The sequence below is a fragment of the Haliotis asinina genome, chromosome 16 (genome assembly GCF_037392515.1).
Source record: "Haliotis asinina isolate JCU_RB_2024 chromosome 16, JCU_Hal_asi_v2, whole genome shotgun sequence".
In the NCBI taxonomy this organism is placed as follows: domain Eukaryota; kingdom Metazoa; phylum Mollusca; class Gastropoda; order Lepetellida; family Haliotidae; genus Haliotis; species Haliotis asinina.
This window is the reverse complement of record NC_090295.1, coordinates 242795-258527: the sequence shown is the minus strand read 5'-3', so window position 1 is coordinate 258527 and position 15733 is coordinate 242795. Positions and strand designations below refer to the sequence as shown.

General features: G+C 43.3%; 2 protein-coding genes across 4 annotated transcripts in view; one reads left to right on the top strand and one right to left on the bottom strand.

Annotated features, from left to right (window-relative positions):
* Positions 1-4248: 4248 nt before the first annotated feature.
* LOC137268849 (uncharacterized) lies at positions 4249-13591 on the bottom strand. 3 transcript variants are annotated; one of them, XM_067803414.1, is made up of 10 exons: positions 13292-13591; positions 12103-12151; positions 11906-11951; positions 10625-10806; positions 9972-10123; positions 9150-9292; positions 8714-8807; positions 6932-7085; positions 4942-5062; positions 4249-4618 (listed from the first exon to the last, which is right to left on the bottom strand). In XM_067803414.1, exons 2-10 carry the CDS (start codon positions 12127-12129, stop codon positions 4266-4268), a joined length of 1272 nt encoding a protein of 423 aa, XP_067659515.1. In that variant the 5' UTR covers positions 12130-12151; positions 13292-13591; the 3' UTR covers positions 4249-4265. The 3 variants fall into 3 exon arrangements, with proteins under 3 accessions (XP_067659515.1, XP_067659516.1, XP_067659517.1); XM_067803415.1 differs by having other exon boundaries at positions 13068-13308; XM_067803416.1 differs by having other exon boundaries at positions 13130-13299.
* The window catches only part of LOC137268850 (vitelline envelope sperm lysin receptor-like), a 19499-nt gene continuing 17046 nt past the window's right edge, over positions 13281-15733 (top strand). Inside the window, exon 1 of the mRNA XM_067803417.1 lies at positions 13281-13775. Within this exon, the coding sequence (XP_067659518.1) occupies positions 13697-13775 (79 nt within the window). The 5' untranslated portion in view covers positions 13281-13696. The remainder of the gene's footprint in view (positions 13776-15733) is intronic.

Here is a 15733-nt window from a genome sequence, read left to right as displayed (position 1 = left end):
TAATCAATACGTGAAAGGTTACGATCCTAACAAGCCAACCAATCACATTCTCTACCTCGACGCAAACAACCTGTACGGCTGGGCCATGAGCCAGTATCTACCTACAGGGGGATTCGAATGGGTACCCCACGTTGATGTTATGGGGGTTGCACCAGATTCGAACAAAGGGTATATCCTCGAGGTTGACTTAGAGTATACCAAGGAATTACACACATCACACAACAGCTACCCCCTGGCCCCCGAACGTATGAGGGTTAACCCAGACTGGATGTCTGAGTACCAACATAACTTGTTAGGTGGTCGTGTGACAGACGTTGAAAAACTCGTGCCTAACTTAATGAATAAGACCAAGTACATCGTTCACTATCGCAACCTACAGCTGTACCTGTCGTTGGGTATGAGGCTGACCAAAATACACAGGGTGCTCATGTTCGACCAGAGCCCATGGATGGAGCCCTACATCAGAATGAACACAGACCTACGAAAAAAAGCCACCAGTGATTTTGAGAAAAATCTCTACAAGCTCATGAACAACTCGGTGTTTGGTAAGACTATGGAGAACCTGAGGAAACGTGTGACCGTGAAGCTGGTTCGGTCGAGTGAGGAAGACAAGCTCAGGAGATTGATAGCCAGTCCGGCATTCAACCGTAGTAAGATATTCACAGACAACATGGTTGCCCTACACATGAAGAAAAGCCACATAAAATTCAACCGGCCTGTTTACGTGGGGATGAGCATCCTCGATTTATCCAAACACCTGATGTACGACTTTTACTACAACGAGCTCAAGAAACAGTACGGTGACAGGTGTGAAGTGCTGTACACTGACACGGATTCCCTGCTGATGGAGATTCGAACCGAGGACGTGTACGAGGACATGAAAAAACACCTCGATTTATACGACACCAGCGACTACCCTAAGACCCATGCCATACACAGTACGGTAAATAAAAAGGTCCTAGGTAAGATGAAGGACGAGTGTGCTGGCACGCCCATAGCCGAGTACATAGGTTTGAGACCTAAGATGTACTCCATACTGAAAGCCGACAATAGTGAGATCCGGAAGGCTAAGGGGGTTAAGAAGTATGTGGTGAAACAACACATCAAACACGCCAGATTCAAGGAAGCCCTGTTCAAGACCCGTACCTTTAGGCATAAAATGAACACACTTAGAAGTGATGGACATAAGATATACGGACTGACTATAAACAAGACGTCCCTGTCGCCTATGGACACGAAACGTTGGATAGCTATTGATGGGATAAACACATACGCGTATGGACATGAAAAAATTTGAGGCTATTTACTACAGCCCGCGTGGGTACTGGAAAGGAGCTAGCGCAGTAGATAAGCTAGCTAAAATAGCGCGAGTACCCCCGGAGGAAGCCAAAGCGTGGCTTGAAAAACAAGCCCTGTGGCAGATCTATTTGCTGGCACCACGCTACGTGCCTAGAAGGAGGTTCGGTATTAACATACCTAATAGCGTTCACCAGGCAGACCTACTGTTCCTACCCCACGACAAGAGGTACAAGTATGCCTTAACCATAGTGGACGTAGCCAGTCGTTACAAGGAAGCCGAACCCTTGACCACGAAAGATTCGGCCCAGGTAGCCAGAGGATTCGAACGCATATACAAACGCAGTCCGCTGACGTGGCCAACAGAGCTGCAAGTTGACCCCGGATGGGAGTTCATGGGTGCCGTGTCACAACTGCTAGCCAAACACGATACAAAGGTCAGGCGTGGCACGGCCGGAGCCCATCGCAGCCAAGCCATAGTTGAAAGATTTAATAGGACTTTGGCTGAGCGCTTGTTCGGCCATCAGTATGCTAGGGAGATGGCCACCCCTGGAAAACGATCGACTGAATGGGTCACGAGGTTACCCAAGGTGTTGTCGGCAATCAACCATGAAGTCACCCGTCTCACCGGTAAGAAACCGGCAGACGCTATCAAACTAAAATCAATTGTTGCAGAGTCGGCCGCTCCATTGCGTGGGAAGGAGAAACAGATACCAGATAGGGCCCTAGTGAGGTATCTATACCAGCCGGGGGAACACGAGGGTGATAGCCGTAAGCGGGCCACCGATCCTATATGGTCAGTCAAAACTTACAACATAGATAAAGTGGATATAAAAGCCGACGAACCTAACTTGTACTACTTGAGGGATGGGCCGGGTAGGGGGTTTGTAAGAGAATTATTGATCGTACCGTACGGCACAGTGTTACCTCCAACACACGTTAAGTAGTAGGGGTAATAGTAGCAAGAGCTAAGGACCCAACCAAAGCCTTATTTAGTAAATAAGGCTTTGTAGAGACTTTTCTTGAAAGTGTTTTAAAACCCCCATTGTATATACTACTGAAGTGCATCCCATGCGCTGTGTTCCAGGTGGTGATAGTAATGATGCTGCGTTCATAAGATTTCTTTTTGAAACGTTTGTTGATTAATGCTTATACTTCCCATCGAAACTGAAAGAGTATGTCTGGTAGGGTGATAACCCTACCCTACCTAACCCTGACCGAAACACAAGTGAAACTAAGTCCTTGTGTGAAGACTGTCTAGCGAGATAAACTGTCAGTATGTAGTGTAGTCGGTGTTAACGACCAATCCGCTGTCTGACATCACATGCTTACGTCCTACTGAAAACAAACGTCCTTCACTTTTCGACATTGCGATGTTTGTTCGAATCTCCAGAAATTTGTGTTGTCACAGTGAAGTAAGCTTCTTCAGCTTTTGCCAGGAGTTTTCGAGCTGCCTTGTCGGCAAATAAAACATAAAACGTTTCATTCTTCTGAAATCATGATATCTGCTCTAATTATAAACTCTTTAAAAAGTAGGGGGAACTGTACTTTCAATGTACGATTGTCGGAATTAGGAGACATGGGATTGAATCAATCTTGATACAATAATAATGAATGTTTTGAGAATGCGTCACCACATGGATTTCATTCAAAGCAAAGCTGTTCGTTTAGTTATCCCCCTTGTTATGTGACTTGAGTATGACGCAAGAGTCAGGTTTACAATTTTCAGTCAGTGATTTGACCCTGAAAAGCATGGCCATACACCAATGCAAGAAAATTATCGAAAAAAATTGTCTAGTGATTTATCGACCTGCATGAAAAACGTCAAGATTCATAATGACACCCCATGTAGGAGGTTCCCACGTTGTGCACGTGATTCCCATGCATTGTGTGTGATAACGTGAAATGCTCCATACAGAGGATGAATGCCATTGTAACATTTTCTCAGTGTTTTCTCTACCAGACTTCAGGTTCCCCTGTTTAGAAGGGTATAACACTATGTAGGGACAGTTGAAAATGGCGAAACGTGTCAGTGTAGAGGATACTTGCTGTTTATACGAATTACAGTGCCAGTCAGCGATGTAGAATGGAGTTTACCATCGTGCTTGAGAATATTTCTCTCAAACTGATAAAACCGTCTGCATATACAAGCAAGGCGAACTATAGTTTATCAACACGAGATTAATCATTTCTGTTGTGTGGACATTGCTTCTGATTGCATTACATAGACGTTTCTTCTTGTCCCAACTAATGCTGGTTGTATAGAGCCGACACATTGGGACAACAGGCGCGGTAGTACAAGTTACGGAACCCAGCAGTTTATGGCCTGTGCCAGAGACGGCAATGCCATTTAGTACAGATAGACATGGCCAGCTGGGACACCGAGGCAAATAGCTTCTCACACTAGTGGTGGGTATCATAAAATCAATGTTATTTCTCCAAACCTAAACCGCTTCCAAGACTGATAATGTTTGTTGATCAACGCTGCGCCCGCCGTTATTCCAGTCATAGGGTCTGGACGAGACCCTTTCCTAACATGCGATGACAAGTCAAGGCTAGTCTGACAACCCGATCCTGTCAGTTTGCAATTACAAGCATAGCTTGTACAGATGAAAGAGAAAGCGAGTTTCGTTTTACGCCACTATTAGTAATATTCCTGCAATATCACACGACTGGGGTACACCAGAAACGAGTTTCACTCATTGTACCCATTTGGGAATCGAACCTAGCTCTTCAGCGGGATGATCGAAAGCCTGAATCATACGGTTATCCTATGACTAAAAGATAAAGGCAACTGGGATCTAACAGGAAGATTGACCTCACAAATAAATCATTTGAGCCTGAGTCTGAATGTTCCAGTCTCCGGTTTTCAACAATGACTTTGTCAGTACCACTCATTGCCGAAAGCCTCCAGAACCGTTCCGATACATGCAGAGGAAATGACACGGAAACTGCCCCATACACCTGATTTATTGGACATTTTTGAGTCGACTCAGCAGATACAATGTCGCAACTACAAAGATCAACAACACGACCCCTGATGTCCCAAGCACTGCTAGTTTCACGTTGCGTGTGAAGATCTTTGATTTCCCCTGGTGGACGATCGTGACGCGGCGAGGGTCAGCTCGATCAGCCTTCTCATCTCTGATTGGCAGATTCCCAGTGAAATGTTTTCGGGCTTCTTGGGACGCCGTCCTGTGGGCCTCTTGTCTGCGGGTGTCTTCAGGGCTTGGTATCCAATCCGTCTGCACAGGAGCTCCCTCGAAAGATGGATCTTTAAGAACGAGGAACTCAGCCGCTACCATCTGCAGATCCCCCGCAGCTGAAAATCAATATAGCTGCGATTAAAAACCAAGGTGTTTTGCTTCGACGATTTACGTTCACCCAAACATACATGACGATGAAGAAAGGGTTTAACTACCTGTTTATGCGACTTGGAGTACAAATTAAAGCACCCTGTCAGTGTTTTAAAACAAATCCCGACTATCAAAAACATTTCATGAAGTTTCAAATGTCAGTTCAGTCGTGTCATTACTAATCTTTAACAAATGATATAGATCGAGTCAGTCCACTACGCTAAACGTTACTGTAGCTTTGATAAAAACTTTTCCTACAACAGGAAATGTGAAACCTGTGATGACTCACGTTGCTGAAAGCCCACTCCTTCCACATCCCTGTCCCCTGTGCTGGCATGGACAACCACTGGGGGCTGATCAACAGCTCGCTTCAGTCGGACGAGTGCAGCATCCTCAGCTTCACACGTGGACTGTATCAGTATAAGGTACTTATCAAACACTCACATACCTGCTGATCACTACACGTGGACTGTATGAAACACTCCCATACCTGCTGATCACTACACAAGGACTGTATCAATATAAGCTACTTATCAAACACTCCCATACCTGCTGATCACTACACAAGGACTGTATCAATATAACCTACTTATCAAACACTCCCATACCTGCTGATCACTACACAAGGACTGTATCAATATAAGCTACTTATCAAACACTCCCATACCTTCTGATCACTACACTACACAAGGACTGTATCAATATAAGCTACTTATCAAACACTCCCATACCTTCTGATCACTACACACGGAATGTCACGCATTCTTATGATGTAATTAAAGGAAACATGTTTATTATAATACACTGAGTGTTTTCTGTGGGGACACAGCTGATGGATTTAAACTTGAAAACTACCACAATCGGTATGGTTTGGCCTGCCCTCGATATTTAAGGGACGACATTGGATTGAACTTAGTTTCAGTGATGCCCGGAAGTCTCGGAAGCAGCTACTTCGGTACAAAGCAGGTTCCCGCCCCTCTTTACGCGCACCAACTTGCGATATGCAAGACGGAGTCCAGCTCACTCCCAGTACCAGATTTACAGCATTCGTTGTAGAACCAGATCTGGTTCCAAATTACTCGAGCGCCAAATATAACTTTACTAGACCGGAACCAAGTGGGGATAATTTGGGGATTTCATATCGGAAATTTGTTATTCAGGAAAAGGATTATCAGTTCCTTACTATTAACGGACAGCTACGAGACCATTCGGAAAGGCATGTCCTGTTTTGTACTGGAAATCACAAGGTCTCACGAAGCGGCGTGACCTACTTACGGGACCAGTAAAATGAAATAGGGCCCATATGCATTTGTGTCTACGCGTGAACTATGAAGTCTTCAGTCCTCGACCTTCGTGACATTAGAAATTTCTCTTCACATGAAAATAAACATGCTACGTAACCAAGGTACCATTACGAACCTTACATGATAATCCGTAGGGTTCTTTATCAAGCCCTACCAAGCCCTCGTGCATCTACCCCATACAATCCCCTTCCCTCGTGCACCTATGCCAATTCAATCCTTGACACCTCGTGCTAAGGATGGGATGGGTACACATTGTGTACTGGGGTATTCCAGCCCTATTACCCTACACTCCCTGATACCCGTTATGTCCATTCCTGACAAATTTGTAAGAAATGGCAAAAAATCCTTCATCTCAGACTAAAGTTTCATGTTTTTCAATATCTTAACCGTGTATTAAATTCAAAAGTGACTGTCTATCTTCAAAAACAATACAACCTTTTAATCATGAAAGAATAACATTGCACTGATTAATCCAACAGTCACGTGATTGTAACGAGCATGCTTACTGAGGCGGGTACCGGGGTCTAACTCATTACTCACCCGTCCCTGGTACCTGGGTTACACGTGCCAGCCCTACCTCGTGCACCTACCCCGATACCATTTCCCTGGTCCCCAGTGCACCTACCCCAATGCCATTTCCCTGGTCCCCAGTGCACCTACCCCAATGTCATTTCCCTGGTCCCCAGTGCACCTACCCCAATGTCATTTCCCTGGTCCCCAGTGCACCTACCCCAATGCCATTTCCCTGGTCCCCAGTGCACCTACCCCAATGCCATTTCCCTGGTCCCCAGTGCACCTACCCCAATGCCATTTCCCTGGTCCCCAGTGCACCTACCCCAATGCCATTTCCCTGGTCCCCAGTGCACCTACCCCAATGCCATTTCCCTGGTCCCCAGTCCGCCTACCCCAGTACCATTTCCCTGGTCCCCAGTCCACCTACCCCAATGCCATTTCCCTGGTCCCCAGTGCACCTACCCCAATACAATCTCCCTTGCATGTCACGAAGCTACATTTGAAGTTGACGCTTTTCTTTGGGTGCAGTCGGAAGACGCGGAAAGGCGGGCTGACTCCAACCATCTTGATCATTTGAAAGCCTTTCTTCTTGTCAAACGGGTATCCTGTACCACACCTGTAGACAGACTGGACACATGAGTGCATGTGGATTTACGCCACTTTTAGCAATATTCCCGCAATGTTCTGGCGAGTGACACCGGACTGGGGCTTCAAACATTGTGCTCATGCAGGCAATCTAAGGCAGGTCTTTGGCATGACAAGTGTGATCACTATAATAACAAGACGTCCTCAATATCCCCCCACAGCCGCAAAATACTCTTCATGAATGTGTCTACTAATTGTGATTACAGTATGTCAATGTTTTGGTGTGCATATGGCAGAGTGGTAGGAGAGTATTGCAAGTTTTTAAAAAATTCTGCTCTGGAAAAGAACACTGCTGTCAAATTCAGAGGCTGAACTTGTTTCCATGGAAACACAAAAATATTGTATTCAGAAATCCAAACCTACCAAAGGGTACCAGTATACCACTAGACATATGTGCCAAGTTTGTAAAGAAATAGCAAAATTGGTAAAGGACAGATAAAACCTGTGAATGATAAAGTCTTGTCCATCACTTGAATGTCTGATCCTGACTATTTACGTACATCATATAGACATAACATTGTTGAGAGCGGCTTTGAACTAAAACTACTTGGATGTGACGTGCATGGAGAATAACGAGGTCAACTAGCATAACCGTTATACCAGGCTGCGAATAAGGTTTCACCCATATTTCACAAATTGCACACGTAGGGAATCGGATTTATCAGCTTGATGCGCTAACGCTTTGACAACTCGGCCAGTCTACCCGCCCCTGCTGTGGTAACCAGTCATCGTCAATGTGTGATGAATATTGCTAATGTCAAAGTAGTAAGGCTTTACTCGTAAGTACGCAATGGCAGGCAACCAGACAGTAATGCTGAAGAATGCACAATAAGTGTTTACTCGTAAGTCCGCCATGGCAGGCAACCAGACAGTAATGCTGAAGAATGCACAATAAGTGTTTACTCGTAAGTCCGCCATGGCAGGCAACCAGACAGTAATGCTGAAGAATGCACAATAAGTGTTTACTCGTAAGTCCGCCATGGCAGGCAACCAGACAGTAACGCTGAAGAATGCACAATAAGTGTTTACTCGTAAGTCCGCAATGGCAGGCAACCAGACAGTAATGCTGAAGAACGCAGTCGCATAAAAACAGCTTCAGTCCCATGACATTCACTTCATATTGCGAGTGACCAACAGATGAAACATTAAAAATATTTAAGTGGACAACTGGACTGTTTCGACAAACTAGAATCACAGTCCACAAAACAAAGGTAAAGCACTGGTCGAAAATTATTTAAGAAAATAAGGGGCTCTGATTTTATTCAAAGTTTGTGTGACTCAACCTTATCAGTTTGACCGTTGAAATCGAGCATTACCAAGTGCTAGAATTACTCTATGGTTTTAATGGGAGGATTGATTACGTGGAGGGATTAGAAAGGTGAACAGATGAGTTAAGTTTGCACTCAACAATATTTAAGTTGGGGCGGTCTGTACATAACAGCCTGGACCAGACAGTCCAGTTAACAGCATGAGAATCGATCCACATAATTAGATGAAAAGTCAACGAGTCTGACCACCCGATCCCGCTGGCTGCCTCTTACAAGCATGCGTTGCTGAAGATCAATCCCAACAGACGAGAAAGACGGTTATGTGACGTACCCATCCGCTAATATGGCCGACGCCTGTTTCTCATCAGGTGTTGTCACCTCACACCGCACCGGCATGAATCCAAGACCCTTCTCTTGCCTTGAAGCTGAGGAATGAACCAAAACACCCTACATCGTGTTTTCTATCCATAACTATGTCTGATCAGTAATACCTATTTGTCACTTCATTTACTATTCTGACTAGCCTCTGTTTGATAGTTCTATTCAAACATGTAGTGACTGACTATTGGAGGCTTTTAGCAATATTCCAGCATTGTCACGTGGCGTGGACTTCACATATTGTACCCATGTGGGGAATCGAACCCGGGTCTTCAGAGTGACGCGAGAACGCTTTAACCACAAAGCTAACCCAGCCCCGCCCCAATGAGTGAATTCACATATCCTGCTGGATAGTTATTCCCCAACCTATCCAAATGATATCGACTCACGTGACATTGTGACCTTTAACCTCACAATCAGGCCGACTTCGGCCGATTTTAGTTTTTGCCCTCCCATGCCGACGAGTTCGACTGTGTAGTTAGAGTTGCTGACCTTGCCCTCATGGGTGTCCACAATCTTTGGAGGATGCTTCCTGAAAAAATGACACTTGTAATTACCACGTACAAAGATCTCTGAAATTGGTAGGAATTAGAGGGGAAGTAGGGTTTAGATCTTCCACCTGTAACATCCCACGAGACAAAAAGAGCAACATTTTAGAAGCACTGACTAACGTTCATGAAAGTACATGGCTATTATATGTATTGTGCCCACCTTTGAGGTGCTTGACCATTTCCACAATGCAACGAATGTGTTCATGATATATCCCGATGTTTCGGATGCACGTCTGGTAACATTGTCCATCGTGATGCATGCACTCATTATGATGCAGCTTCACGAGTATTGTCAGAGTGAGTGATGAAGTTGTACACGCCGCTTTAGTAATATTCCACCAATATCACGGCGAGGGACATCAGAAATGAGCTTTAAACATTGTACACGTTTGTGGAATCGAACCTGGGCCATCGCGTGACGAGCTATCTACCGCCTCCTTGTCATCCACTTAGCGACATCTGGGATGTTTGATTCTAAATGAGAATTATACCCATAGATTGAGGAATTATCGAAATATGTTTTACTTTTAGTGTTCCTTACACTTATTAAACTTCATCCACCGCTTAATTAGCATCTAACATTTCTATTCACTACAACTAACAATTCATGGCGTGTGTGGTTAATTTCTAAACTTAAGTACTTAAAACAAGTCGACTCACACGTCAATAAGAGGGAGGCTTTGTTCTGTTTCATCCTTGTATGTCTCGAAGTTGCATTCCATGAGAAACTTCTCATCCTCATCAGTCTCGAAGACAGGGCTTCCACGGCGAGACAGCACCTCGATGCTATAGATACGTCTGTGGGGCATTTTCTGGCAAGATGAGAAATGACAGGGCTGTGGCGAGATCGTGTGGAGCTCTCTTGGTCCTGTTTGTGTTGAAGTGGCAGGCCATGTGCAAACAACGGGCATGCACTTCACTTGCTTACCGACCTTATTCTAAAGTTGTGTATCTCGCCTATCCAAGACAGCACATTGATAACTTATGACCATTCCCGTGTTTAAAGGACAGATTTGCATTCGTTTCTTTCAAACAACGTCCCAGTTGTGCGATACTTAGTTATGGCCTGGCTTTGAAATACCTTTACACTATATGTAAAATCTGAGTTGAACTTTCGAGACTCATGGAATTTAACTTTGGCATGCATAATTTTCATGACATCTAAAATATTTGGTGTTTTTATGTCAACACCAACTGTTGAGTATCAATAAAGGTACGAGTTTAAAATTAAAATTTATTAAATGAATTTGTAATGTTCATATATTTTCCAACAAATTACACAAGAATGATTTTATCAACCTTTCTACACGTACCGTCATGACACACTTTTTGCTTTTGCCGGACAAGGCCACCTCGAGACTCCACGTCGCCTTGGCAACATCCTGTTTGAAGACACAGCTCTTGCCATTGGGCATGAATGCCGAGACGGTTATGCTGTCCCCGAAGTAGTATATTGTAGCGGTGTTGTTCTTCAGTGTCCCACAGGTTATGTTAACTGGATTAAGGCGTTAATGTTAACATGGTGTCAGAAAATAATGGCGAGGAACAAGTAGATTCTTTGTTGAGAATGAATGAATTCAGTTTTACGCCGCACTCAATATTCCAGCTATATGGGGGCGGTCTGTAAATAATCGAGTCTGGTCCAGACAATGCAGTGATCGACATTATGAAAGGCATCACGGCATGTATGCTCAAACGAAACATTCCAGTTACTACGTTTAGGACTCGTGAAGATCTGGGTGAGGGTCGTATCCCCGGCAACATATGCTTGCAACCAAGGTGACTCGTGGGATCGGGAATACTGACTTTTTCACGTGGTTGACATATTGCGTCCCAAATGCTAACGCTGTTGATCACTAGATTGTCTTGTCCAGATTATTTTCAGACCGCCTCCATATAGCTAGAATATTGCCGAGTGCGGCTGAAAACCAAACAACTAAATCCACAGGCTTGGAGAAAGCCCAATACTGAAATGGGGCATACTGGAAATCATTGGGGAAATATCTAGCAATCAGCATATGTTGACAGTTCAGTTGGGTTTCAGATTAAGAGTAGATGACTGCAGTCGTATGTTCAATATCACATAATGAAGGTACATACACCATCCTGACGAAAATGGGAAATACCGTGAGTGAGTGAGTTTAGTTTTACGTCACACTCAGCAATATACCAGCTATATGGTGGCGGTCTGTACATAATCGAATCTGGACCAGACAATCCAGTGATCAACAACATGAGTATCGATCTGCGCAATTGGGAACTGATGACATGTGTCAACCAAGTCAGCGAACCTGACCATCCGATCCCGTTAGTCGCCTCTTACAAGCATGGGTTGCTGAAGGCCTATTCTATCCCGGGACCTTCACGGGCCGGGAAATACCGTGAATTGTGCAAAATAGTCAACATGAACCAGAGGGGACAGGGAATTATTTAGAATGGAACTTTACAATTTTCGGTCAATGACCATCATATATCAACTTGTTTTTGATACATGGTCCTGACAAACTAACCAAGCCAACTAATGACCACATTCATATCTACAAACAATGTAGTTTCCACAAACGAGGGCGAGTTCGTAAAACATCAGAACCTACCCCGACCGGGCGTCAGACGCTCACATGACACGAAGCCCAGTCCCACCTGAAATACAGAACAGCCCGAGTGTTAACGTGAACGCACATACTTAACACTCCTGGAAATACGACATACTCAAAATACAAAATACATTTGTTAATTTGAACGTCTCGAAAACTGAGTGATTATTAAATATACATCGTGTAGCAGTACTCACCGATATTAGAATGAAAATCGACCTCATTTTTGAAAGGTCAGTGGTCAGCCTGAAAATATAAAACAGTTAATGGCAGTTTATAATTACAGTTCGGTATTAACTTGTAATGCTGCATTCGGCAACATTCCAACATTTTGCTCACAGCCTGTATATTATCGAGTTTGGCCCAGACACTCCGGCAATTTCCTGGTGATCATAGATCACTGCAAATGGGATTAACGATATGCTTCAAAGCCGGCGATCCTTACCACCTAATCACAGTTGTCGCGTCTCAGGACGGTGTGTGTATTCGTGAAGAATAGGGTTAGAATTTGTCTTCAGCAAAACTTGCTGGTCGCAAGGTGTGATCGGGTGGTTAGGCTCGCTAACTCGGTTGACATGCCATCTTCATTGTGAAGGTCTATGCTTACGCCGATCACTGGGTTGCCTTGCCCAGGCCATTTACAGTCACCTTGTAGCCTGAATTTTAAAATTCTAAACTTGATATAAAGGGGCGTAAAACGGCTTCATGGGCAAGCTAGAACACTAAACCATCGGTACCAAATGTTGACAATGTTCTTCATTCAAGTTTACTTGCCATCAAGTTTTCGTTATGCCCCAATTCACAGCAATTTAACTTGGTCACGATTGTTCATTAATAAACAAGTTGTCACAGAACAGACAAATTGTTATGTGGCACTTTTGAAGTCCTAAGTATATTTCACCTTACACCCCATAATTGGCAAGTTCTGTTTTGCAAATATGTACTAATATTACTTAGGTAAAACAAAAAGTGTCTTTATTCTTCATAAATATTTTATGGGAATAAGGTCGCCAAAGTATCGACCACCTTACGAGTTGGGAGGCCTGAAAATATACTGCTATTTAATGTTTTAATCATAAAGATTGTGTTCCTTTTTAAAAACAAGATTCAGTGTAGATAAACGCTTTAGAAGAACGGCATGTGTTTGCAGTCTAATAGCTACCAGTTTCTATCGGATGCTTCGAATTCACAGGTACAATTCTAGCTGGCAACGGTGTAAAGCACCTGCAGATAATATCGGCAACCACGTTCGTTCCCGTTGAATTCAACGGGTTCACTTGCAACTTGGAAAACGCAAAACAAAACAAAACACGTTAATTCTAAAATATTCTCGTTATGAACAATGAAAGTATGTTTTTCACTCTCGTTGAGGCTCGATGGTCTCACCTGTGCTTGATCAAGTCGACTGGGCAGTAATATAGTTCAACAGTAGAAATGCACGCGCACCTGGTAGTGGTGCTCCGTTCAGGCGATAAATTCGCGTGGCCGTGAACTTTACGACGCGTTCCACGGTTTTGATATGGTGGATTTGTTTTTTAACTGGACGAGATACCAGGGGTATCGTTAAAACTCTTAATCAGATTTGACACGTATCATGTGACGGACATAGCTGTTGCAATTACAAAGTGGAACAAGATAACTTAAAGTTTCGATTTGTCAAGTATAATCAGGGATTTGTTCTTGGGCATCAAGCAGTGACAGGGACACACCATATTACTCGTTCTTATTCCGAAAACATTCACCAAAACAAAACCCGTGACGTTTTCACGTTACCTTTATTTTGATTGGGTAATGTTGGCAGCACGATCTTCACGAACCTGGCACCCGAATCCCGGACAACCATTGCCTCACGTCATGGAAGCTGTTCGAGGTAAGTTTGTCTGCGGTGGCATAATAGGGCCATGTGATTTTCCTTTTTTTCTTCTTCAAATTTCAAGTTAAAATGTTAAAATTTCAAGATGCACTAACGAAAGATCTGGAAATGGCAACTTGATATAAAGATTTTGAGTAAAATGAATTGAATATTGTATCACTTAGCTTGAAATTTCAACATAGTATTTTAAAATTTCAAGAGTTTTAGAATGATCATTAAATTATTAACTAGAAATTTAAAATCGACATCTTGAGATTTCAAGTTACTACTTAAAATTTCAAGATGTAAAAGAAAGAAAAACGCAATGGCCCAATTATGCCACCGTATGATTCGGTCACAACACGAATAATAAAAGGACACCCGACACATGTATTTTCACGAATATCTAGTTATAGTGCTATGGATAATGTTAAATTAGTCTTAATGTATACGACATGTAAATCCGGGTAAGAATTGGTGTCCAGTAACCCACACTTAATGAAAGAGGCGACTAACGGGATCGGGTGATCTAACTCACTGAATTGGTCACACATGTTATCGTATCCCAGTTGCGCAGATTTATGCTTAGGCTATCGATCACTGGATTGTCTGGTCCAGACCTGACTATACAGATCGCCGCCATATAGCTGGAATATTGTCGAGTGCTGCGTTAAAACCCCACCCCCTCAAAAACATCCAATCTACAATATATCATCCAATATATAACTGCAGTGTTTCGGGTTTTTTTCATTTGCCGTGCGATTATTCCTTGACTATTACAACAAACGAAAAAGAAAAACAACGAAACGGAACAGATCCACATATCACATCGCCAGCCGTCTGAACCTTTACGTCCAACCCACCCAACAGTTAAAGGTCACATGCAACCAAAAAATCAAACATAATTAAAACACATTTATCACTTATTCATGACATATAATATACATTGCTGCTTTTAAAAAAACAAATAAAAACAATTATAAGCGTACAACCGCGATTCAAAAGTGCAATATTTTGTACTTGGGCTTACTTCCCCCGAAACGAAGCCCTCGGGAGACCGAACCCAGTCATAGCGGGTGGATATGCACTCAAGTGTAACGACGGCTTCCGATTGGCTGTTTCATTTGCTGATATGCTGAGGGTTCATTGTGTGTAGAGAAAGATGATCTGCTTGATGGGCATTTTAGAAGTACGGCGAATCACAAGAAAGTAAGATTCTTTACGGATAACAACTTCTTTTTGTGTAGTTGATGCGTCGTTTGAGTATGGATTCATATACTGTTGTCAAACAAAATCATATATACGAAAAGAAGTCGTTATCCATGAAGAATGTATATAGAGATGTTGGGTTTGGAAAATACATGTTCTCTGAATTTGCGCTCGATCCAATAATTAATCATGTCAGTAGAGATGGTAAACTACTGCGTGGCTGGAATTTGTCATTCGTCCAAGTACAAAGCAGGACTTGAAACTGACAAGAGTTTGCACCAGTTTCCGTCAGATCCAGTCATCCGAAAAAAATGAATGTAGTTTGTTTGCAACCCACAGACATAAAAACATGTCATGTGTATAACACGTGCCTAATTACATAATGTGGCAGACACGGGACTCGGGTACACGAGTCATAAATCAACTTATTTTCTGTATGTCGTATAGTCTGATAGGTGTTAAGTTCAAATTGCACGTGGTCAATGATTGAAGCTGTGTATTGCATTTTGTCTTTAGCAGACAGGCAGACAGACATACAGGTGTGAATAAACCAGACACTGAGCTTTCTCTGTGACAAAGACTGCTTACCACAATCAACAAGTTGTTTTACGTAACGAGTAGATTATTTACTTGTTTGTGTACACAACCAAGATTAAACTACTGCACACGACCTCAGACGCTGGGCATGCATACTGTTTCAAGCTCCGCGAACCTATTCACTGCGCATGCGTTATGGACGCAGCGCAGCACAGCTGTTGAAACCAGTT

Bases quoted from the DNA above. Each gene is read 5' to 3' on its own strand.
- LOC137268849 (XM_067803414.1), bottom strand. From the start codon at position 12,129: ATGAGGTCGATTTTCATTCTAATATCG. The intron at 10,124-10,624 runs GTACGTGTAGAA...TCATCTTGCCAG, and splicing joins GCAAAAAGTGTGTCATGACG to AAAATGCCCCACAGACGTAT. The intron at 5,063-6,931 runs GTAGGTGCACTG...ATACTGATACAG, and splicing joins GCAAGGGAGATTGTATTGGG to TCCACGTGTGAAGCTGAGGA.